This window comes from Lampetra planeri, chromosome 37 (genome assembly GCF_965212315.1).
Source record: "Lampetra planeri chromosome 37, kcLamPlan1.2.h2, whole genome shotgun sequence".
Lineage (NCBI taxonomy): Eukaryota > Metazoa > Chordata > Hyperoartia > Petromyzontiformes > Petromyzontidae > Lampetra > Lampetra planeri.
Genome location: NC_136143.1, coordinates 7,016,684 through 7,042,332, shown reverse-complemented (window position 1 = coordinate 7,042,332; position 25,649 = coordinate 7,016,684). Strand labels below are relative to the sequence as shown.

Genomic DNA, 25,649 nt, shown 5'->3' with positions numbered 1-25,649 from the left:
TGGGTCTCTATGTGAGTTTATGGGTCTCTCTGTTAGTCTATAGGTCTGTGTGAGAGCCTAAGAGTTTCTGTGTGAGTCTAAGGGTCTGTGTGAGCCTATGGATGTCTGCGTGAGTTTTGGGATTCTGTGTGTGAGCCTAGGTGTCTCTGTGTGTGAGTCTACGGGTCTCTGTGTGAACCTATGGGTCTCTGCGTGAGTCTACGGGTCTCTGTGTGAAGCTATGGGTCTCTGTGTGATCCTATGGGTCTCTCTGTGAGTCTATATAACTGTATGAGGTCTTAGGAGTCTCTGTGTGAGTCTAAGGGTCTCTCTGTGAGTCTATGGGTCTGTGTGAGAGCCTAATAGTCTCTGTGTGAGTCTAAAGTTTTGTGTGAGCCTATGGGTATCTGCGTAAGTTTTGGGATTCTGTGTGTGAACCTATGGGTCTCTGCGTGAGTATAGGAGTCTGTGAGTCTACGGGTCTCTGTTTGAACCAATGAGTCTCTGTTATAGCTGGTACTCAATTAATATCGGTACGAAAGAAGACAAAGAAAAAAACGCGTTGTACTCGAGCGACTGCCATGGATGAAGAAAGGAAAGGAGTGTCAGAAATGAGTCTCATCAACAACGGCGATGCGACGACCAACGGAGTAGCAGGAGGAGACGCGGAATTGTTTGTGCGGTGCCACGATCGGCCCAAACAAGGCGCGCGGGTAAACGCAGCCCGGGCGTAAATACAGCCCCCGACGCTGCGAGACCTTTAGACTGCGGATGACATGTGTTTGACAACAATCACACAATTTACAATCGTTACCGTCGGAATAACGACGACGCGTGACGCGATGACGCGCGCCGGCGAGCAAGCGCGTTGGAGGTAGGGGTTGGCGGATCACGCGGAGACAGCAGTGTAGCTCATATGGAGTGTGCAGGCGGTGCAACTGCACGGGCAAAAAAAGTGTGTCTGTTTGTTTGTGTTTCTCCCTTGTGATGGGACGTTGTAGGATGAACGTTGAGATTCATAAGGGGCACGGGGTGACCAATAAGGTCTGAATTGGTCTGCAATAAGGTAGGGCACTGATAAGGGGTTTACAGGTATGGAACTCGTATGTGCGGACCTTTTGAACATGATCTCGTATCTGCGGTGAGTTTTCTTCAGCCATTCCAGTTTCCTCCCACAAGAAAATCACTTCTTGGTAAAAAATAAATACTTACCAACGCGGGGACCCCTCCCGACAATCATCATGAGGCTGCAAAGTTATGCTTGCTATCCGACGATTCAAGTATTTGATCTGCTTCACCAATGATCGGTTCGATTACTTCGACTCATTGGATGATTACACGCAATCATGGGTGGGGCAGGAGTAAAGTCTCACGTCTGTTCCCCACGTGTGCCGCTGAACGGGAGGTAATGGGCGGGCTTTGATGACTCAATTGGTATATAGGGCGTGGTTCTGTAGGAGGGAGCGGGGGGGGGTCGCGGGGGGGGGGGGTCGCGGGGAGGGGGCATGCAAAGTACAGGGACTCTTCTACTTGCGAACGAGTTCGCTCCCAGAGGTCTGCTCATAAGTCGATTTGTTCGTAAGTCCAACTTTACTCCTGCCGATTCCAAACACGTTATATATGTTATAATTATCGCCTTGGTGGAACTACAGGGCAACGAATAAAGGGGCGTCTTGAGGCACAGGGCAAGTGTATTTAATCTCCTGCGCCTCTTTGTCAACCCAGCAGTCCGGGCAGTAGATTGACAAGCACGCGCGTGTGTTGGGGTAGATCGTGGGGCACCCTTCAATCCTTGTGTAGTGACAGAGAAAGGTCACTACTGTGTCGGCCCGTACGAAGGCTGGGGGCCCCAAGGGGGTGCCTGGGGGGTCACGTGGTGGAGGGATCCGGACCCTCCCAGAGGTGGGGGAAGTGAGGCGTGTCCTGGGAAGGGAGGCGTGGCCTGAAGAGAGCCAGCCACGCCGGGGCGGAGCCAGCCACGCCAAACCAAATATAAGCGTGGTGTGAACGCAGAGCGAGGCTGCTGTTGTACTGTACTCCAAGGTGAAGACATCTTCGGTCGTCAAGTCCCGAGTCGTCGTCCTGGGCCAGGCAGGCCGTTGCCTGCCTGGTCCAGTCTGTGTCGTGTTCCAGAGTGTTAGTGAGTTGAGGAAGGTGGTCACCACCTCATGTAGAGTGTTATGTTATTTACCGTTTAATAAATAGTGTTGCCTCCAAGTTGCGTGTGTGTGCACCTAATTCGGTACTACTACATTTGGTGTAGAAGTGGTCATCGAACTTTCGCTGATTAATTTGAAGAAGCTGTACCCTTCGCTGCCATGGTGTAAAAGCTGGCAGTGGAGTGCAAGACCCAACCGGAGGTGCGGATGGACGGTGTGGGTTGCACCTGGCCTCTCCCTGCGACGACCACGGAGTCTGGGGCCCCGGTGATGTGCCCCGGGGGATGGGCGACTGCAGCCTGCATGGGAGGAGGCTGCGAGCCCGGGCTGGTCGCCATCGACGGCGAGTTGGAGCGACGTCGCTCGTCAACTCGACCAGCTGCTGGTGGCAAGGGAGTGGCCGGGTGTTGGTGAGTGATGGCGAAATTGCAAGATGACGGAGCTGTGGCGTTCGCGCCATTTCGGCGGTGCCGGCGTTCCTGCCATTTCACTGCGGCGGCGTTCTCGCCATTTGCACCATGCCGGCGGTTCCCGCCATTTCAACGTGTTGGCGTTCCCGCCTTTTGCGCCTTGTGTGCTGCGCCGGCCTGGCGGCGCGCCGCTGCAGCCCTGTGATTACGGGCCTCCCTCCCCACATTGAAGTAAGAAGAGCGGGGGAGGGCATCGGTGGTGAGAGCGAGAGGGGCCCGTGATTGAAGAGAGGGTTTCGACGTTGGAGACACTGCTGGGAGGGACTTTTTCAGTTTGACTCTCCGGTTTTGTGTTCCTCGCGGACGGTTAAATACGGCGTCGAGATCGGTATCTTCTGGGTGTAGTTAATGATTAATTCGTTGTTAGTGTCCCGAGCTCCGTTGATATCCTGTATGTTGCCGTGATAATGACTCGTGTTGTTACATCGTTTTGTTGCGAAATCGCCATTGTTATTGTGTATACTGTATGGAGTTTCGCTCGTGATTGTCACGTGTAACTGTAGGAAACTTTGATCGTCATTGTTGCCAAGGTACAGACCGTATGGAGCTTTGCTTGGAATTGTTAACAGTGTAGGGACTGTTGGGTACTTGCTTGTGATTATTTACTATGTACGGATTGTCTGGAGTATTGATTGTGTGTGTTGCCATGTGGGGACTGGATGGAGCATTGCGCCAAACGATTTACTGTACGAACTTCGTATACTGCATATACTGTATTAATCAATTCGGCGATTCTTGGGGTTTGTGTATAGTTTTTTTGCTCTCAAAATTCGAATGCCCTGAGTCCCATGGTTAATGTTGAAGGGGATTTTGAAATGACAGGTTCGGTTTGTTTCAAACTCACTGGTTGGTTCCTGTCCGTTGTTGCACAGATGATGTCTTTTGTGCGGGAATGCTCCTTGTGTTCTATATGGATCGGGGGTGCGTTTCCGTTAATTGCCGTCAAATTGCGTTGCTCTCTCCACTCGGTTGGTACAGCTGCATGCTGCAATGCGAGTCTCGGAGATGATGTGTACGGATACGGGATGTGAGGTGTATTGTTGTGACCATTGAATATTCGGGATCGTCACAAATTGTGCGTACCTGTTCGGCATTGGATCAGTTCAGTGGGGGATCATAATTCAAATTGTATGTGTTGTGATGGTGTTAAATTGCGATGGTGACATGCTGCCAGGGATTTGTAATTGTGCTGCTGGCTGTCACCTATCTTGGGGCGCAGGTCCTGACCAGGATGGCCCAGTGAGTGTTGCGTGTCTAACATGAACGTTGTGGTCCCGTCATGCAATGGCTGACGGCTTGACCTGACAGCCCGGAGATTGAAACACTCCGTGGCATGTCTAGCCTAGTGGGCTGTGCGCTCACATGGCTCGGAGAGTGTGGTCCCGTCATGCAATGGCTGACGGCTTGACCTGACAGCCCGGAGATTGAAACACTCCGTGGCATGTCTAGCCTAGTGGGCTGTGCGCTCACATGGCTCGGAGAGTGTGGTCCCGTCATGCAATGGCTGATGGCTTGACCTGACAGCCCGGAGATCGAGACACTCCGTGGCTTGTCTAGCCTAGTGGGCTGTGCACTCACATGGCTCAGAGTGTGGTCCCGTCATGCTGTCTGACAGCTTGACCTGACAGCCCGGAGATCGAGACACTCCGTGGCTTGTCTAGCCTAGTGGGCTGTGCGCTCACATGGCTCAGAGTGTGGTCCCGTCATGCTGTCTGACAGCTTGACCTGACGGCCCGGAGAGTGAGACACTCGGAGGCGCGTTGAAACAGTGGGCTGGAGATTCGTAAGGTTCAGGTGGAGTTGTCCTGTTACGTTGGGACTGTATCCCTCAGTTGTTAGGGTGCATGTTGTGCAATGAGTGAACGATGGGTCGTCTCAGCTCGGTCGGTACAGTTATATGCTGCGATGCGAGTCTTCGAGAGAGACCGGCTCGTCTCAGCTCGGTCGGTACAGCTATATGCTGCGATGCGAGTCTTGGAGAGAGACTGGGTCGTCTCAGCTCGGTCGGTACAGCTATATGCTGCGATGCGAGTCTTGGAGAGAGACTGGGTCGTCTCAGCTCAGTCGGTACAGCTATATGCTGCGATGCGAGTCTTGGAGAGAGACTGGGTCTCAGCTCGGTCGGTACAGCTATATGCTGCGATGCGAGTCTTGGAGAGAGACTGGGTTAAAATCCCACCGATATGGCCGACGTGTGCTACTGGTTGTGACGCCGTGTCGGAAAGGCGGTGGGGTGGTAACATGGAAATTCCCCCCCCCGATATGGCCGACGCGTGCTACTGGTTGTGACGCCGCGTCGGAAAGGCGGTGGGGTGGTAACATGGAAATTCCCCCCCCGATATGGCCGACGCGTGCTACTAGTTGTGACGCCACGTTGGAAAGGCGGGGGGGTGCTAACGGGTGACTGTCATTGCATGCGTGATTCTAACGGGGGGGGGGTCTGTGCTGGAGCGTAAGTGGGTTAGCCAGTGTTCATGTATATTTGTTGTTAATTCCCCGTTTTCTATGCGGTTCCCTCTTACCCTCGTCGATTCTGTATATATTACGTGATTGTATTTCTTATCGGTCGCCGGTCATTTATTGATGTTGTTGGTTCGGAGGCACACCTTTTCGATGTTTCACAGTTGTGTTACAGCCGGGGACGGCTGTGTGTTTATACAGGGGGGGGTGATGTAGTGACAGAGAAAGGTCACTACTGTGTCGGCCCGTACGAAGGCTGGGGGCCCCAAGGGGGTGCCTGGGGGGTCACGTGGTGGAGGGATCCGGACCCTCCCAGAGGTGGGGGAAGTGAGGCGTGTCCTGGGAAGGGAGGCGTGGCCTGAAGAGAGCCAGCCACGCCGGGGCGGAGCCAGCCACGCCAAACCAAATATAAGCGTGGTGTGAACGCAGAGCGAGGCTGCTGTTGTACTGTACTCCAAGGTGAAGACATCTTCGGTCGTCAAGTCCCGAGTCGTCGTCCTGGGCCAGGCAGGCCGTTGCCTGCCTGGTCCAGTCTGTGTCGTGTTCCAGAGTGTTAGTGAGTTGAGGAAGGTGGTCACCACCTCATGTAGAGTGTTATGTTATTTACCGTTTAATAAATAGTGTTGCCTCCAAGTTGCGTGTGTGTGCACCTAATTCGGTACTACTACACTTGCAAGACCGTCTGCCCAGCGTGGAAGTGTACTGGAGGCCGAAGTGCCACCTGGCAGTGAGAGATGAGCTCTCGTTTAAGATCTCCTCCCAGTGGAAGCCCTTCCGCCAGCAGGGGCGTAAGCGAACAGTTGCGGGTCTACGCTTTTACCTTTAAAAACATTTCAGGAAGGCGAAGGGAGGCAGGGAGAGAGGAGAAGTCGATACAAACGGATCAAGGCCGCTCGAGCAGTGTTCTTCACTACATTTTAAGAGGGGGGGGGGTAAAACATCACCACTGTTACATTGCTTATGGCTTCATTTTTGGTGATTTCGAAAAGTGTTTGGGTTTGTTTGTTGTAGTACGGAGTTAGAATGATGGCTTTAATCTAAGTTGTCTTGTGGTTGTTGTTGTTGTTTGACTTGCATCCCACTGGGATGTTTGCACGCAGCGTTGGTGGACGGTGCTTTTTCAGGAAGACTTTGCAGTTTTTTCCTGGATTTTTCTGTTTGCGCAACGTCCCTTTAAAATGTTTTCTTGTTCATGTTTTTGTTTTTTGTGTGTTGCGGTTGCACCCGATTCAAGAGCCGAATGGCTCACAGGGCTATACCAAATCAATGAAACTGAAAACTGAAATCAATGTCAGAGCCGCCACGCCACCTGCACGACAAAGCAATGCAATCCTCGATGCAAGGGTGTTGTGGTTGGACCGGCTTTGCAAGCTGTGCAAGCATTCATTTTTTTTGGAAAGTGCAAACCTACTCATTTGAAACCATTGGGGGGTTTGACAGTAGCACGATGATGATGGGGGAGGGGGGGGGGTCACGTGTTGTGTATCGTCGGGGGCCGCACTAAAGGCAACCATCGGCTCTCGAGGCACGTGCTGGAACAAAATGGACACTTCTTTGTTCTTTCGGTAAAGTCACGTAGAAGGGAAGTAATAAAACAATAAAAATAAAACATAATAAAATAGTGAGAATTATTTTATAAAATAGTGAGAATTATTTTATTATGTTTTATTTTTATTATTTTATTACTTCCCTTCTACGTGACTTTACCGAAAGAACCAAGAAGATGAATCCCTGCAGTCATGAAAGCTTTAAATCGAAAAAGGGACACATGTCAAGATACCCGTGCAAAGGAAATGCTTCAGTAATTCGTTTTTTTTTAAACGCGATGTATTTGATTATTTTGGAGCAAGAGGTGTGCGTGGGAGAATACAGTGCACGGAGTTCCTATCACCGCCCCCCCCCCCCCCCCCCGTGTACGCGTGGTGTGTGCACCCTGTATCAGCTTGTCACTCCACTGCTGGATGAGGGCCTCCCTCCGCCTCGTCGCGCGGCTCGTGATGCCGTGCTCAGCATACTTCACCACGCTGGTCAGCGTGGTGTCTTGGGTTGGTGAAGGCTCGAAGGGGGGGGGGGGGGTGTTGAGCAGATTCTGCGAGAAGCGTACAAGTGCGGCACAACAAACGCACGTGTCCAGCCAGGCTCCAGTCTGCTGAGGATCATGTCAGAGATCTAACGGGACCGGCGCCGACACGAGGGGAATAGTGCATTGGCATCACGTCTTATGAGAATGGGAGAAGAGATTTAAAATGAATTCTAGATTTGAAGCTTTCGTGACTGCAAGGATTCATATTCTTAGGTTTTTTCGGTAAAGTCACGTAGGTAAAAAATTAAAATTAATAAAAGTAAAATAAAATAAAAATCACGACGTTTCGGAGGCAACACAAGGTTCCACCTGAAGACGGAAGCTTGTGTTGCCTCCGAAACGTCGTGATTTTTATTTTATTTTACTTTTATTAATTTTAATTTTTTACCTACGTGACTTTGCCGAAAAAACCTAAGAATATTTAAAATGAATTACCCAGTGAATTCTAGATTTGAAGCTTTGACTACGAATATTTGTCCCATCTTATTTGACAGGTACTAGTCTATTTTTCCCAGTGTTGACATCCCCAGCGTTTAACAGTGCTGCTATTTTGGATTTGGCAGCCAACATCCGCCGTAACCTCGTGAGGTTTTCCAATTTTACTCTCCCTTCTAGCCCCGCCCACCTTCCCTTGTAGCCCCGCCCACCTTCCCTTCTAGCCCCGCCCACCCTCCCTTCTAGCCCCGCCCCCCACCGTTCCAGTCCCTGACTACCACATTTAGATAAGCCCCTCCCCCCCTCCCCTTAACTTGTATTTAAGATCTTGTCTCTTGGATTTCTACTCACTTGATACAGTAAATTTAGCTGTGACGGTCCCACCTAAAGACGGAGACTTGTGTTGCCTCCGAAACGTCGTGATTTAATTGATTTATTGTCATTTATTATTATTTGATTTTATTATTTTTCACCTACGTGACTTTACTAAAAAAAACTAAGAGTATTACCCAGTGAATATGGAGCGTTGGACCAACGTTGCAATATTTATTGGATATCAGCCGTGGTCAATCCCCTGCTGGATAGAGGTATTGACCAAGCCACTGCCTCCTCTCACGATCCTGCGGTTTGGCAAACAATCGATCTAGTGGCGCCAGCATGTGAACTGAATTAATCGTTCCATCTCCTCGGCTCGCGTGCTCCCCAGACGCATCCGATTGCTTGGCTGCCACTCCGTTTTCTTGGTTCTTTCGGTAAAGTCACGTAGAATGGAAATAATAAAATAATAAAAGTAAAACATAATAAAATAATTCTCACGACGTTTCGGCCATAACGCAAGCAGCCGTCCTCAGGTGGATAGCAGGTCTGTCGAGAAGACAGAGTCTGAATGACACACCCAGCTTAAATAGTCGCTCCAAGCCTGGAGTGTGTCATTCAGACTGTCTTCCCAACAGACCTGCTCTCCACCTGAGAACGGCTGCTTGCGTTGTGGCCGAAACGTCGTGAGAATTATTTTATTATGTTTTATTTTTATTATTTTATTATTTCCATTCTACGTGACTTTACCGAAAGAACCAAGAAGATGAATCCCTGCAGTCACGAAAGCTTTAAATCGAAATGCCACTCCGTTGTTATTATTATTATTATCGGCCATTCATCCCATCCAACGACTTGTCCTGCCAAAACCAACTTGATTTTCTCGACAGATCGAATGGTGCCATAAAACCTGCGCGTGGTTCTCCGATTTAAAAAAATATAGATATTTCACACCTGTCAACCCCTTATCAGTGCCCTACCTTGTTACAGAGCAATTCAGACCTTACTGGTCACCCCGTGCCCTTATAAATCTCAACGTTCGTCCTACAAAGTCCCATCACAAGGGGGGAGCACAAATAAATATACAAAAATAAATGTTTTGCCCGTATTGAAACGGCTGTACGCCGTATGGGCCTGAAAACAAGATGTCCCTGCACAAGAATGTGGGGTAAACCGTGTGGGTTGACAGCGGTGCCATTTGGTGATGCTGCTGCGTTGGCAGCGAACGGTAACACAAGCACAATGAACAAAAACATTAACTAAATACATTCCTCAATAAGCACTGTGGCATTGGAATAAAACATATATATTATAGGCGACGTTTCGGGCAATGGTCCATCATTATAGCACGTAAAATAATTTTATTTAAAATGTTCTATATTTGCTAAGAAGCCATTGCCTGAAACGGCGCCTATTATAAAATATGTATTTATTTTAAGACCCCAGTGTTTCGGAAGAATGTGTTTCGATATACCGGGTGTTTTAAAAATATGGACCCGATTTGAAATCGCTATATCTCTGCAACCACGAACCGCCCATGAATGAATCTCTTACCACTTGAAAGGGCGGGGCATAGGGAGGGCGGGGCATAGGGAGGGCGGGGCATAGGGAGGGCGGGGCATAGAGAGGGCGGGGCATAGAGTTTCAAATCATTACCGCTCGATGCCTCTCCCAGCGCACCAACAAGTCCCTAGCCTCGTTTTATAAATGACACGCTGCCTCAACGTTGGATGGGTCGCACGGGACCCCAAGACTTGGCGCTACACTCTTGGCCCCCAAGATCCCCCCCAGACATCACCGCACCCTGCGACTTTTGCTTGTGGGGATACGCGTCAAAGACCGTGTTGTTTTTGTGCCACCATTAGCGACTAATCTGGATGACCTCAAAAACAGAATCACGGCGGCGGTGACTTCAGTGAAATAAGACATTTTGAGAGGCGTTTGGGACGAATTCAACTATCGTCTCGGTGTTGTCTGTACAGCAGTTGGAGGGCACATAGAGCATTTAGAAAATGGATAGTAAAACTTGCTAACTCATTAAGCCGTTTGTATCTTTTTGTGTAATTGTGACATGTTGCCATCGTGAAATACACTGCTTTGAAATTGGGTCCATCTGTTTGAAACACCCTGTATAATGAACGTATTCCTCGTTCGCTTGATGTGTAAACCCCCCCCCACACATCACCATGGCAGAAGCCATTGGCGTCAAGTCTAACGTTGGTCCCTCCCTTCTCTCCCTTGCGTCACACAACCCCACCACCAACCACTTACTACTGACCGACCGCTTTATATTAAAAAAACCGCGACTCGCCAACGCAAGGCAAGACTCCCCTGAAGGTCCCATCGCGGCTGTGAAAGCCACCGCTCCTGACTTGCATTCACGTTGCGGAATATTCACAAGAGTTCTTGTGGGTTTTTTTGGGGGGGAGGGAAGGAGAGTGGTGGTGGTGGTGGTGGGGCGGGGGAGGCTTTTTCTTGAGCGCGTGCGTTTAACTCGTGAATTCTTGCACGAGTTCGCGCGAGGACGACGTGGACTAATTCACTCGTGACGAGCACAGCGAAGCGAAGCAAAGCACCCGAGCAGGTAAATGTATGCGTTTGCGTGCAATTCATCATCAGCATCATCAGAATCGACAGCAGTCAGGGTCAATCCACTGCTGGATGAAGGCTTCCCCCCAGCCTATACGCAAACTCTCACGATCATGCGTGTTCATAATTCGCACAACACCCTATCCGGCTACCACCTACTACGCACGAGATGATTGCTTTAATCGCTCCATCTCTTACGATGAACGTTGCTTTGCCTCGGACGCGTGCCTCTACCTTGGCAACACAGTCCGTCAGTATTATTATTATTATTGCCCATCTATCATCATTCCTTCCAAGTGTCGTGTCTTCATACAGTATTATTGCGATGTGTTATTAGTAACACGTACGACAAATCATAATAATAATCATGCACAGCTCATTTATGAATCCAGTGCTGGGTGTCGTGTTCTCACACGCCTTGTCGGTCAAGATGGGGTTGTTTGACCATACTTCACTGCGCTGGTCATAGCCACGGAAATTTGGTTCAAGCTGGAGGACCCGATGAGCCATGGAACTCTCTTTCGCAGGTGTGTCCAGCCTTAAACCTGGGATAAGACATCGTGGAAATTTACAGAGGGAAGTTACATATGTGGACAGATTAAACGCTCGTACGCAAACTCTCGCAGTATGCGTTGGTACGAGGGGAGGGAAGACCAAGGGCCGGTTGATATCAGCACCCCGCCACTGATGTTAGCCGTGGTCGGGAATTCAATTAGGGACACCAGTTTCATAGCGCAGTGTGCTAACCACTGCGCCACCGCTCCCAACGTATTTGATTGCTCTCGAAGAGAGAGAGAGAGGACGACTCAGAGGGTCGAAGAGGAACCACATACGAGTGGAGAAACTAAAAACTAAACAGTTTTATTTTATTTTACGAGGTAAGGCCCACTGAGCTATATAGCTATTTTTTTAGAACGGACCTGGCCACAAATGATAACTCAACGAAGTGGCTTATCGTGTGGAAATGTATCGCAGTGAAATACATGAAACGCGCGTTGATTATAAATGTGGAGGGAAAAATCCGGAGGGCCCGGAGATTAAAAAAAATCCACGCGACCACGGGGAAAGAGAGAGACACGCAAACTCCAAATATACAGCAGCTGGCGTCAGGGTCGGGATCGAACCCACGGCGTCCTGTATACCAGGCGAGGTAGTTAACATCTCGTGGTGGCGAGATGTTGACTCGGCAGTAGTCAGGCGGCAGAGCCGGCGCCACCCACAATTGCCCAAGGGTTGCCAGGCCTCTAAATATCAACGTCTTTCAGCCACTTAATGAGCGTTGACATGAGTAAGAGGTTGACTAAGCTTAATCGACGTTTCAACTGGGTGGCCTATTTCATGAACTTATGTTTACAGCGAGAGGGCCTTCTATTTATTACAGCGGGATGGTGAATGCGAGTGGCACACACTAATAATGACCTTTGTATTTCATATGGCGTCTAAATGCTGCCCATATCCATACGCTGCACCGAACCAGTGGACTTGTACAGGATGCTTCAAAAAATGTTAACACTTATATGGGACTGTCGTTTTTAATCAAAATAGAACGGATAATAATTTAAAATGATGACAAATGTAATGTTAATAGCTTCAAAAAGTCAAAGAGTCTCCACTTATTCGCCATCATTGTCAACACGTGCCTGGAATCTTCTCCACGTGGTCTCCAGAGCTCGGTCGGCACTTTTCTTGTGGTATTGTTGCAAATTCTCAGTAGTGTGAACATTTTTTTTGAAGCACCCTCTATTTTATAGAAAGCGGCAGTCAGCCACGGGCAAAAGAATTCGCGATTGAGCCTGGAACTGGACCTGGATAGGGAGTCGACAGCACGGATGGCGGAGCGGGGGTGGTGCCAGGACTATTAGGGGAGCAGAGGAGAATACGCGACCTACCGAGCACTGAGCCAATGTTGACTGGGGGCTCTGACGGAGCGCCTTGGTTACTGGAACGCAGAGTGCGCGGAGGGGAGCTGAGTGAGATGAGAGGGAGAGCGTGGAGGGGAGTAGAGTGAGATGAGAGGGAAGGGCGCGGAGGGGAGATGAGTGAGATGAGAGGGGTGAGCGTGGAGGGGAGTAGAGTGAGATGAGAGGGGTGAGCGTGGAGTGGAGTAGAGTGAGATGAGAGGAGAGGACGCGGAGGGGAGATGAGTGAGATGAGGGGAGAGCGTGGAGGGGAGTGGAGTGAGATGAGAGGGGTGAGCGTGGAGTGGAGTAGAGTGAGATGAGAGGAGAGGACGCGGAGGGGAGATGAGTGAGATGAGGGGAGAGCGTGGAGGGGAGTAGAGTGAGATGAGAGGGGAGATGTAGTGGAGAGCGTGGAGGGGAGTGAGATGAGAGGGGAGAGCTTGGTGGGGAGTGCAGTGAGATTAGAGGCGAGTGTGTGGAGTAGAGTGAGATGAGAGGGGAGGGCGTGGAGGGGAGCTTAGTGAGATGAGAGGGGAGATGTAGTGTAGAGCGTGGAAGGGAGTAGAGTGAGATGAGAGGGGAGGGTGTGGAGGGGAGTGGAGTGAGATGAGAGGGGAGATGTAGTGGAGAGCGTGGAGGGGAGTGAGATGAAAGTGGAGTGAGATGAGAGGGGAGAGCGTGGAGGGGAGCTTAGTGAGATGAAGGCGGTGAGTTGTGTAATATTAAAATCGGCCCGGGATTGCATTGGCAGCGGGCGAAGGATACCATCTGATTTCAAAATGCGCTCCCAAGTTTATTACAAAGCGGGTGTGTGAGTCACCGCTGGCTTCAGATCGCACGTGGAAGTGCGTGACTCGTTCTGCATTGCGCCTTTGCACCCCCCCCCCAGCAGTGCTGTGGCAGGGATGGGCAACCCAAAAAAAACACCGCATAAGTAAATTTTATTTTTGTTCGAATTCGGTATAAAAAAAAACACGCTTAAAAGATTCTAGATTTGAAGCTATCGTGACTGCAAGGATTCATACTCTTAGGTTTTTTCGATAAAGTCACGTAGGTAAAAAATAATAATAAATAAAATAATAATAAATGAACATTTTGCTGTGACGGTCCCACCTGAAGACGGAGACTTGTGTTGCCTCCGAAACGTCGTGATTTAATTGATTTATTTTCATTTATGATTTTATTATTATTATCATTTTTTTACCTATATAAACCCCATGTTTCAGTTTCCAGTTCAGTTTCATGTATTAGGTGTAGCCCTGTGAGCCATGCGGCTCTTGACCCGGGTGCAACCGCAACAAAACAAAAACATGAACAAGAAAACATCTTAAAGTGACTACACGCAACAGAAAAATCCAGGAAAAAATCAGCAAAGTCTTCCAGAAAAAAAACACCGCATTTCAAAGCTGTGTGCAAAGATCCCAGTGGGATGCAAGTCAAACAATAACAAGCATAAGACAATTTTGATTTAAAGCTTTCGTGACTGCAGGGATTCATATTCTTGGTTCTTTCGGTAAAGTCACGTAGAAGGGAAACAATAAAATAATACAAATATAAATTGTCTTATATAACCATGAGACAATTTAGATTAAAGTTATCAGGCTAACTCTGTACTACAACAAACACACATGGCTAAACCAAAACGTTTTCAAAATCACCAAAATAAAGCTATGAAAACAAAAGCTATAAAAACAATGTTCTGGGGGCTTACTCATCAACAGCCCTGTGAAAAGCGCATGCGGCCTGGGGTTGGTGGGTCACCAGCTGATGATTGTGCTGCAGACAATCATGTGTTTGTGCACTCCATTACTTTGACGTGTACAATATATCTCATGTACTCGATGTGTTCAAGTACTCTGTGTGTTCAAGTACTCTGTGTGTTCAAGTACTTAGTGTGTTCATGTACTCGGTGTGTGCAAGTACTCGGTGTGTGCAAGTACTCGGTGTGTTCATGTGCTCAGAATGTTCAAGTACTCTGTGTGTTCAAGTACTTAGTGTGTTCAAGTACTGGGTGTGTTCAAGTACTCTGTGTGTTCAAGTACTTAGTGTGTTCAAGTACTTAATGTGTTCAAGTACTCGGTGTGTTCAAGTACTCGGTGTGTTCAAGTGCAAAGTGTGTTCATGTACTCGGTGTGTTCAAGTACTCTGTGTGTTCAAGTACATAATGTGTTCAAGTACTCGGTGTGTGCAAGTACTCGGTGTGTCCATGTGCTCAGTATGTTCAAGTACTCTGTGTGTTCAAGTACTCGGTGTGTTCAAGTACTCTGTGTGTTCAAGTACTCGGTGTGTTCAAGTACTTAGCGTGTTCATGTACTCGGTGTGTTCAAGTACTCTGTGTGTTCAAGTACTCTGCGTGTTCAAGTACTCGGTGTGTTCAAGTACTCGGTGTGTTCAAGTACTCTGTGTGTTCAAGTACTTAGTGTGTTCAAGCACTCTGTGTGTTCAAGTACTTAGTGTGTTCAAGTACTCTGTGTGTTCAAGCACTCTGTGTGTTCAAGTACTCGGTGTGTTCAAGTACTCTGTGTGTTCAAGTACTCGGTGTGTTCAAGTACTCTGTGTGTTCAAGTACTCGGTGTGTTCAAGTACTTAGCGTGTTCATGTACTCGGTGTGTTCAAGTACTCTGTGTGTTCAAGTACTCTGCGTGTTCAAGTACTCGGTGTGTTCAAGTACTCGGTGTGTTCAAGTACTCTGTGTGTTCAAGTACTTAGTGTGTTCAAGCACTCTGTGTGTTCAAGTACTTAGTGTGTTCAAGTACTCTGTGTGTTCAAGCACTCTGTGTGTTCAAGTACTCGGTGTGTTCAAGTACTCTGTGTGTTCAAGTACTCGGTGTGTTCAAGCACTCTGTGTGTTCAAGTACTTAGTGTGTTCAAGTACTCTGTGTGTTCAAGTACTCTGTGTGTTCAAGTACTCGGTGTGTTCAAGCACTCTGTGTGTTCAAGTACTCGGTGTGTTCAAGTACTCGGTGTGTTCAAGTACTCTGTGTGTTCAAGTACTCGGTGTGTTCAAGTACTCGGTGTGTTCAAGCACTCTGTGTGTTCAAGTACTTAGTGTGTTCAAGTACTCTGTGTGTTCAAGTACTCGGTGTGTTCAAGTACTCTGTGTGTTCAAGTACTTAGTGTGTTCAAGCACTCTGCGTGTTCAAGTACTCTGTGTGTTCAAGTACTCTGTGTGTTCAAGTACTCTGTGTGTTCAAGTACTCGGTGTGTTCAAGTACTTAGCGTGTTCATGTACTCGGTGTGTTCAAGTACTCTGTGTGTTCAAGTACTCGGTGTGTTCAAGTACTCTGTGTGTTCAAGTACTCGGTGTGTTCAAGTACTCGGTGTGTTCAAGCACTCTGTGTGTTCAAGTACTTAGTGTGTTCAAGTACTTAGTGTGTTCAAGTACTCGGTGTGTTCAAGTACTCGGTGTGTTCAAGTACTCTGTGTGTTCAAGTACTCGGTGTGTTCAAGCACTCTGTGTGTTCAAGTACTCGGTGTGTTCAAGTACTCTGTGTGTTCAAGTACTCGGTGTGTTCTAGTACTCGGTGTGTCCATGTACTCGGTGTGTTCAAGTACTCTGTGTGTTCAAGTACTCGGTGTGTTCAAGTACTTAGCGTGTTCAAGTTCTTAGTGTGTCCATGTACTCTGTGTGTTCAAGTACTTAGTGTGTCCATTGTACTCAGTGTGTTCAAGTACTCGGTGTGTGCAAGTACTCGGTGTGTCCATGTGCTCAGTGTGTTCAAGTACTCTGTATGTTCAAGTACTCGGTGTGTTCAAGTACTTAGTGTGTTCAAGTACTTAGTGTGTTCAAGTTCTTAGTGTGTCCATGTACGGTGTTCAAGTACTCTGTGTGTCCATTGTGCTCGGTGTGTTCTATCATTTGTGGCCAGGTCGCCTCTCAAAAAGAGCTAAATAGCTCAGTGGGCCTTACCTGATTTAAACAAATAAATATTTGTATCGTTTTATAATAATAAGTTTACTTTTTGCCATCCGTTCCCATTCCAGCGTCAGGCAATGGAACCAACCCCAACGACGCTTGCGGGCCCATTCGGCATCCAGGCTGACAACTGCACGGACCCGAGCTTCAACAACTGCACCGTGCTGCGTAATCACACGGACCACGAGGATGACGACCGCATAGGTACGGCCGGCAACAAGGCCATGACGGTGATCAACATCTTGCTGTACAGCGCCGTGTTCGTCTGCGGCACCCTGGGGAACGGGGCCGTCGTGTGGGTCGCGGGGTTCCGCATGAAGCGCTCCCCGGTCACCGTCTACTTTCTGTCGCTCGCCGCCGTGGACTTCACATTCGTGGCCACTCTGCCCCTCTTGATAACGCTGCTCGTCCACCACCACTGGCCCTTTGACCACACCGCCTGCAAGGTCCTGCCCTCCTTCATCATCTTCAACATGTACGCCAGCGTGTACCTGCTCTCTGCCATCAGCCTCGACCGCTATTTCGCGGTGGTGCAGCCAATTTTGGCGCTCCGGATTCGCTCGACCGGCGTGGCGTGGGTGGTGTGCGCCGTCTCGCTCTGCGCCGCCGCGCTCAGCACTCTGCCCAGCTTCCTGTACCGCGAGGTCATCGAAGACGATATCGGCCTGTCGTGGTGCATGGTGAATTACGGCGAAGAAGAAGACGTGATCATGGTAGCCGTGGGGGTCTTCACCCTTCTGGCTGGATTCCTGCTGCCGCTGGTCGCCATCTGCTTCTGCTACATGTGCGTCGTGCACAAGATGCGCTCCATGTCGCGCGTGCACACATCACGGAGAGCCCGCTCCGTGCGCCTCATCGCCGCCGTGGTGGCGGCCTTCTTCGTCTGCTGGTTTCCCTACCACATATTGGTCGTCGTGAAACTTGTGCCGATCGAAAGCGAAGAGGCGTTCCACCACTTAATGGATACCATGAACTTTTTGCAGCCTCTCGCGGTGGGAATAGCCATCACCAACAGCTGCGTCAACCCGTTCCTCTACGTGTTTGTGGGACGCGAATTCCGCAAGACCTTGCTCAGGTCCTCGCCAATCCTGCGACAGCTCGAAGCGGCCCTCGGCGAAGAGGCGTCCGGCGGCTCTGCCTTGTCTCAGCAGGGCACCAAGAGCAGCTCGGATTCAGGGCAGATGTCCCAGGTGCATCAGTTGTGAGGTTCCCCCCCCCCCCCCACCTGCTCTGCCACTCCACGCTAGCCACCATCCCTCCCAATCCTCTCATAACCGTGGTGTCTCCCGCACGCTGCCGTGAATTTCTTGGGCCAGATTCACGTGCTGCCCAATATTGTTTTGAGTAAAAAAAAAAGTTGGTAATTGGATGAATTCGCGGCACACCATCGCAGCGTAATACACCGGTCCTCATAAAACAGTCTGATGATGTCGCCGTTGCCCTTGGGTGACCTGCAGATTCTCCATCAAAAGTTCCCTTAGATTCAGAAGCTGCTTTCCCATTAGAACGTGTGACACGAGTCATAATCTTTTGATGCTACCGTCTGCCAAATAAATAATTTCAGAACTGAATCGAGGAATCGTCCGACCAAATCTAGGGCGCGAGTCAAATCTGGCTTTGGAACACGTCATTAGGCTGGGTGCTATACACATCCATCTTCCAACTGCTTTGACATCACGGGAACTGATTTTGGCGCATCCCGCGAGATTTTCTGCTTATTTTATACCGCGCACCACCGGTTTATCGCCAGTACATTAAACCACAATACCTTGCTGATTTAGTCAAGCAGCATAAACCATCACGCAAACTTCGGTCATCCTCGCAAGCAGCTTTTGGCTAACCATCAAACAAAGACGGCCACTGCATCGCGTGCTTTCAGGCGCGCTTCTGCGGCCGTCTGGAACGCTGTTCCCTTCCGATATTTAGATAGCCACTGCCAGCTATGCACTTTTAAATCTAGATTGAAAACTAATTTCTTTAGAACTGCTTTTTGTGTTTAGCTTGTTGTCCTTCCCCCCCCCCCACCTCCGATTAACCACGGCTGGCTCGAACGGGGAGAAAGAAGTTCAACATAGATACATACGGATGTGCCAATGTAAATGAGTCATTCGTTTTCTTCTCCTGCTCTTAATGCCTCAATGCGATGCTGTCTCCAAGTCTGTATGTTCTGCGCGCCTTCTCCAATCTGTTTCTACTCCTTCTTTGGCACTCTCTGTTACGTTGCTTTACCAGCCGATGCGTGGTCTGCCACATCAGTCTTGAGCATTCGACTCATCTTTCCAGAACCTTCGCCGAAGCCTGTTGCCACAGATTATTTTTACATGTGCATAGTGCATCTTTTGTTTATTTTTTTTACTTCAGATTTCTTGTTTATAAAACTTTACTCCATTTATTCACTGCCAATGTTATGACCAAAAAAAAGAATTAAATCGTTCGTTTTCATATACATTGTACGATGAAGTTTACATTCACATTTTGTTTCAATTAATAATCTATGTCGATTTAGCATCGGTAAAAATTGAGTGGTGAATGAGGAATGCCTTTGGTACTGTACTCATGTGCAATATGTTTTTCCCTTCCTATTTTGCCACAAGGTGGCAGAGGTGTCACGTGGTAAAAGATGGCTGCACTCTTACATAACTTGCACATTAGAAGAGCAGCGAGCCGTCATTTACCGTCCTCCAAGGGTATAGAGACAATTTCAAACATATTTAAGAGTGTGGCTGCAATATGACGACAACTATTTGAATCATGGTATCCTTTACAATCAGGAGATGAGCACGTTAATCAATGATGATCTTAATCAACGACAATTGCAGAAGTGGCATGCCACTTCTAATGCTTCAACTCCAGCCAAAGTTGATCTGATTTAAATGGATCTTTAATTACAGGCGTATTGGAATTAGCACATATCAGTAGTCATGAATTATTGAATTAACTCTTGCCACAATTAACTTTACGACTGATGTGTGCTTACATTGGTACTTATTACTGAGTCGGTGAACAAAATAACTTTTTATTTTTCTCCAATTGGATCTTGATTATGCTATCAGCATCGCATCATACATCTATGCATTTATCCGGATCTTCCGCATCGCAGTTTACCCCTTTGTGTTAGAGAATGGCCCACGGAAGTGAATGTCACAGAGCTACCTTTAAGATATAAAGTGAACTCTAGTCCACACAATGCAGTACAGAGCAGCACTTTCCCACCTGCTTTGTATAAGCCAGAAATGTTCACTGCACGGTAGTCAACCCGACAAGTTAATTATCAGAGCTGGGATTTTGACGAAACGTTTGCAGTACCAAATGTATTGTGCAGTAATTGGTGGCCGAGATGAGACCATGATCTCACAACACATCAGAATCCGGTTTAATCACAGACGGCTGTCTGGATGCGAACCTCGGCTGCCTGTGGTGCCGTCTCAGCTCTCTGACCCCTGAGCCACTTGGCCGTGTCTATCATCACATACAACGAGAGTAACAGCTCCAGTCTTAGTGATTGTGAAGCCTTAGGCAAAATGTATGAAAGAGCTTGTAACAAATTTCACGATTAAAAAACATTTCCTTTAAATGTATTTGTTACCCTCTTATTTCCTACCCAAGGCTTTTCACCCAAATTCACCTCTCCGCTCATTAATGAGGCCATGTGTACTAACCTTATATGTGTATGTATGTTGAACCTCTTTCGTACAATACGTAGCCAACCGTGTTAATCGTACCTTTATGCTCGTTACACTTTTAAGACATTACATTTTCGTGGGTTTCCACAAACAAGGATGGCTAGATTCGCACGATGGCGAACGTGTATAGAGTATATATCCAATTCGATGGGAACTGAGCCCTGAGGATGGATGTGTAAAAAGATATACGAACGTCAAAATATATTTAGCATGACGCCACCGTGTACAAATGCTGCACTGGGTGTTGGGGGAAGTTTATTGGGCAGTGCTGCATATGTGAAAATCAGAACTGGGAAATTGTACTGCACACACGATTTTTGGCCCCATAGTTTGAAAGTTACGATGGTCAATAATTATTGCCGTGCGAAGTGCACATTGCTCGCTCCGTGTAATGTTTGCGGCATGCGGTTCTTAATGATTTCCCAAGAAAGGGCATGTGATAAGTTTAGTGAAACTAGCTCCTTGGAGGAATTAGTCCTCCAAAGAGTGTTTCTCAACTCCAGGAGTCGTAAACCCACACAGTTTGCCTTCTTTGCTTGCCAGCCTCATTGACTGATGTAAAAATGAGGCCACTGCAAACACTGCACGCATTTGATGGTTTGGTAACCACAGAAATCTCTGATGTGGCGGGGGGGTTGCGAGAATTGGCTTTGGGGGAGAAACACCGGTGTAGAGGATTATTATAATACTGTAACGATAACGAGGGTTATACAATTCCCGCAATCTCAATCCGCCAACGGGCGAAGCCGTCTTCATGCCATGTCGGACATGGTTGTTTTTCTTTCACCATTTTTCACCACGCTTCTCAGTGCAGGTTGGTGAAAGTGGTGGGGCATGGGGGGAGGTTAACATCGGTTCTGATTTCACTGGCCACTAATGTTGGCCGTAGCTGGGTATCAAAGCTTGCGTCCGCGGGTTGCAAATCGCGCGGCGCACTTGAGATGGAAAAAATTAATGGTCAAATGGGTGTGGCGTTAAAAAGCCAACGTTGAGAAATACCACCGCATAATGGCCCAATTCGCATGCTGTTGACTAACGTTCCCTTCCAACAGTTTTGTTTACTTTCCAAAAAACGGACCGATGTGTTTACCACCAACAATCAAAAAAATCAACGAGGCGATGGAATGCATTTCAGTTTTATTTTTTTCAAGATGCGACTCTGCACGGCTGATAATGTAAAAAAATGGTAAAGGCACAGCCATGCAATTAGTTTCTCACGCCACTGTTGACAGCAGCTAAGAATGTATGTTATTATATATGTGTGTATACAGTACATATAACTTACAGTCAGACGTTGCAATCGTTTTGTCAATCCACTGATGGATGAATGCCTACCCACGATGGTCGTGGACGTTATTTAACCATACTTTGCAAGGCCGTAGCCATGGAGTCAACATTGGGGGGGGGGAGGGGGGCAAATCTTCCAGGGGGGTCTGGGCCCCCCCCCCCCCAGAAAGAAGTCTAAATTTGAAAACTAATTTCCTGCCTAAAATATTACTAAATTCACTAACACATGGGATGGACTTTTTATTTATGTTTTACAATAATGTCTAATAGTGTATCGTATTACATTGCTCTGTTTTTTTTATTTTACCTTTTCTTGTTTCATTGTATGTAATGGCAGAGATGAGGGATTAATAAAGTACAACCATAACCACAATCATATAAACAGAAATCTATTTTATAGCGATATATTGGGGGGGGACATTGTGAGCATATTTAAATATTATAATTACGGCCATGGTGGGATGGAGGCAAGACCAGTTCAAGCTCAATTAGCCTTGGCCAGGAATCAAAATTCAAGCCACCAGGTTCACAGCGCAGTGCACTGCTGCTCCACGACTCCAACCCCAAAGTCTATACTATCAACTCTTTCACGGTTTTTAAATAAACCGCATGTATTTGTACACGTGGATATTTTTTTAGCGATCATAACAACAAACACAAAGATCCCCCGAATAGCCTTAACAGACTGTTGGGGCAAGTGCTCTTAGTGAGCACCTATGAAGGCCGGCAAAGCACACGAGGAGGTGGGTGGCCAGAACCACGCCCGGCCGCCTTTGTCTCCCCAGTGGCGATGTTTACACATCACACCAGGTACTCAGTTGAGGCTGAGTTGACCTAGGGGAGGCGCAGGACTGGTTCAGATAATCGTCACTGGTGTTGGCCATGAGCGGGAATCGGGAGTGTTTCTGAACTCACCACCGCTACACACACACGCATACACATTCTACAATATATTTCACCATGTAAAAGACAATGTGTTTGAATTTCACAAGTCTGATACAACAGATTCGTTTTCCACCACATCCAGTCATGAGTAAATGCTTGCCCCGAGCTCTCAATACTCTGATAGTGCGCTGTTTTTTAGTTGTACGCCTTTTGGCGTCATCTGGTCCAACACCAATGGAGACTAGGCTCTAAGAAAATCTGTCTCGGGTGTGGACCAATCAACTTCAAGGACAGTGCATATCATTATCATCATCAGAGTTGTTTCTTTTTGTTTGCATTTTGACTGCTTGTGTTGTGGTTATTGCAAACATGATGCCTTGTATAAAGGTGTCAGTTTTTGTACCAGTTGAAAGGGTAAAACCCTATTACAACATAGGCACTGTCCTCTGGGTTGTGCATATGGCTTAAATTCCGGAAATTTCAAGGTTCCCACGAAAGAGAACTTTCAATGTTTTTTTTTTATCAAGAGGAAGCTACATCGCATGAAATGTCTTGCTGGAACAATAATCCGTTTGTCTTCTTCTGCTCCCCCGCGTTGAAACCCAACTACAGCTTGATATGATGCTGCTGTGTAGGAGACAACCAGACATCGATGATGATGATGAGGCTTGCATGGCTCCCAGTGACCCTCAAAGCAATTTGAGATGTAAAACTGAAAAACTTTCACTGGCGAGATGTTAACTCCCTCACCTGGTATACAGGACGTCGTGGGTTCAATCCCAACTCTGACGCCTATTGTATATTTGGAGTGTACATGTTCTTCCCGTGATCGCATGGATTTTTCTCCGGGTCCTCCGGTTTTTCCCTCCACATTTAGAATCAACAACACGCGTTTAGAGTATTGGGCCACTATACATTTCCACGTGATAAACCACTTCGTCGAGATATAATTTGTGGCCAGGTCACGTCTGAAAGAGCTATATAGCTCAGTAGGCATCGCCTGATAAACTAAAAAAAATTGTACAAAAATATAGTTAATTTCTTTAAATTAACAATAGTAATTATTTACAGCACTTTGTCAATCCACTGCTGGATGAAGTTATCTTCAGGGAATGTGGGTGGGGTATGTATGTTGAGCTTTTTTCGCACCATACGTAGCCAACCGTGCTAATCAGAGGTGCGGGCGGTGGGGGAAAACAAGAAACTAAACACAAAAAGCAGTTCTAAAGAAATGTGTTTTACATTTAAGCGGGTGCCGTTAGCTTTAGCCAGGAATCGAACCTTTGTCGTAGGTTCATAATGCGGTGGTCTTGGCAATCCGCTACCACTCCACACCTTCCTAAATCCCCGACTTTTGTTGAACTTACCACCTCGGGGTATTTTTGGTGGCACAGTTTCAGGGCACTGATTATAATTACCAGACTTGGCTGTGAATCCGGCCCCAAGTTTGATTCCTGGCCACGGCTAACATCATCAGAGGCAAGTGGTATCTCAACAGGTCACGGACACGTGCCCCCTTCAAGAATCCGCACTGACCAGCGTGGTGAAGTATGGTAACATTACCCCTCACTATACACGCAGTGACTTGGTGGAGCGAGGTCCTGATTCAGCAGTGGGTTTACAAAGGGTTGCAAACACATTTTAGAAATCACAATTTTTATATATACTAAACGCTTTACACAACACAAAATAAACAATATAGGGAAACGCCTCACGTGTCTATTTAATATGAAGGTTCGATCCTAAGCGATGACACTGAAGCCACCACACCTCGCCATCATCGCTTCCTTCCTTGAATCTGCCAGATCCAACGCGTGTCCACACTCACATCGTACCCAATGTGTCACATAATCAGCCATGATCTATCCACTGCTGAATGAAGGCCTCCCGACGTCGTGGGCCAAGTCCTACTGGATCTATTGCTCTTTGCACATGAGCTGATCTCCTAGCTTCATTCTCCATGTTGGTTGTCACACTCTTTAAGCTATTTCAAGATCGATCATATATGTATACTTTCGGTAAATTTAGACTACAGTACCTGATAATGTACGTGGTTTATTGTTGTTGTAAATTGATATGTTTGCGTTTTGTATGTTTTGTACGCAAATAAATTGTTGATACGACAAACTCCGAAGTGTTTGCTGTGCGTGTTTAATCCACATTTAAATGTTGTGCAATGTTTTTCCTGATTGGAGAACTGATTTGAACCGAAGAGAACATGGGACATCACCAATGGGACAATACACATGGAACAACAGGAGACAGCACAAACAAGACAACACAATTGGAGACCTGACAATACAAATGGGAATACAGCACAGGTAGTAATGTATTCTCATGAGACAGAACGAGACATTACGTGGCACATTAGGAAGGGACCAATCTTTTAATTATTTCCTTGTGCAGCAAGGGAGTAAAGTGTGGTTCTGTGAAAGTCCTGATGTGCACTGCATCAATGCATGTGTGTACACCAGCATGTGATGACTGAGTCGGGCCTGTAGGTGGCTGGCAGGGTTATTGAATAACCGCACGTGTACACCAGCCACACGGTTAATGGCGACTCGGTTCAAGAATTGCTGTGTGTGACACACGTGCTGTTGCATTCTACAGATTAACCACAATAAATGTGTTTGCCCTCGATTTGGAGCACCTGCCCAACGTCCTTCATTTCGAGTGTGCAACAATTACAATATACAGTAATACAATACAAGCGAGACCGGCCAGCCTCTCTCTCTCTAGCGTATGCCAAGTATGTGCAAATCACACGTCCAATCTTGATTTGAAGCTTTCGTAATCCATACTCTTTGGTTCTTTCGGTAAAGTCACGTAGGTAGAAAATAAAATAAATCACAACATGGTTCAGCCGTTCCACTGCCGGATTATATTTTTTGCCGCCTGCGGACGACCGCTTGTGTTGCGATCGAAACGTCGTGATTTATTTTTATTTCATACACACGTCCAAGTTTAAGTCTGTGAGCCACGCGATAGCTTCAGAAGTAGCGCCACTGATACTGATCAGTCCCGCCGGAGAGCGGGCGTAGAAATGCGGTTGTTGGCGACGTGGCTTGCATCGTCTGCTTCGGGTTGCCCCAGTCACACTTTGGGTTGTCTTTAATCCCCCACTTGTGGAGTAGGCTGTTCTGAAGCGGGTCAGTACAACAGTCCAATGTTGCTTCAGTTGACTCTCCATTACACGTGGGAATATTGCCCGAGTTTCAGATTAACTGTGCTAGCGAATTTTTGTTTTGTTTACACGCGCTGGTCAACCACACACATGTCGGTGATGTGCACGTCTTCTTCGAACGCTGGGGAGCCGGAAAAGCCCCTCTCTGTACCAGCGTGGACGGCACCCTCGTGGTGTTCACCTTCTGAAGTGCTCGCTCGTCACCGTGGCGTGCGCGATGACCACCACCACAATCACCACCACCACCACGTGGCTTTTCTTTCGTGTAGTGTGCGGTGCTTTTAGCGCCACAGCGCGTGGATT

At 47.6% G+C, this 25,649-nt stretch overlaps 1 protein-coding gene across 1 annotated transcript; it reads left to right on the top strand.

Annotated features, from left to right (window-relative positions):
* The first annotated feature begins 10,157 nt into the window (after positions 1 to 10,157).
* LOC144730992 (C5a anaphylatoxin chemotactic receptor 1-like) lies at positions 10,158 to 21,650 on the top strand. The gene is made up of 2 exons (XM_078611935.1): positions 10,158 to 10,485; positions 16,376 to 21,650. The coding sequence occupies exon 2, from the start codon at positions 16,385 to 16,387 to the stop codon at positions 17,510 to 17,512; it is 1,128 nt and encodes a 375-aa protein (XP_078468061.1). The 5' UTR covers positions 10,158 to 10,485; positions 16,376 to 16,384; the 3' UTR covers positions 17,513 to 21,650.
* Positions 21,651 to 25,649: the final 3,999 nt, after the last annotated feature.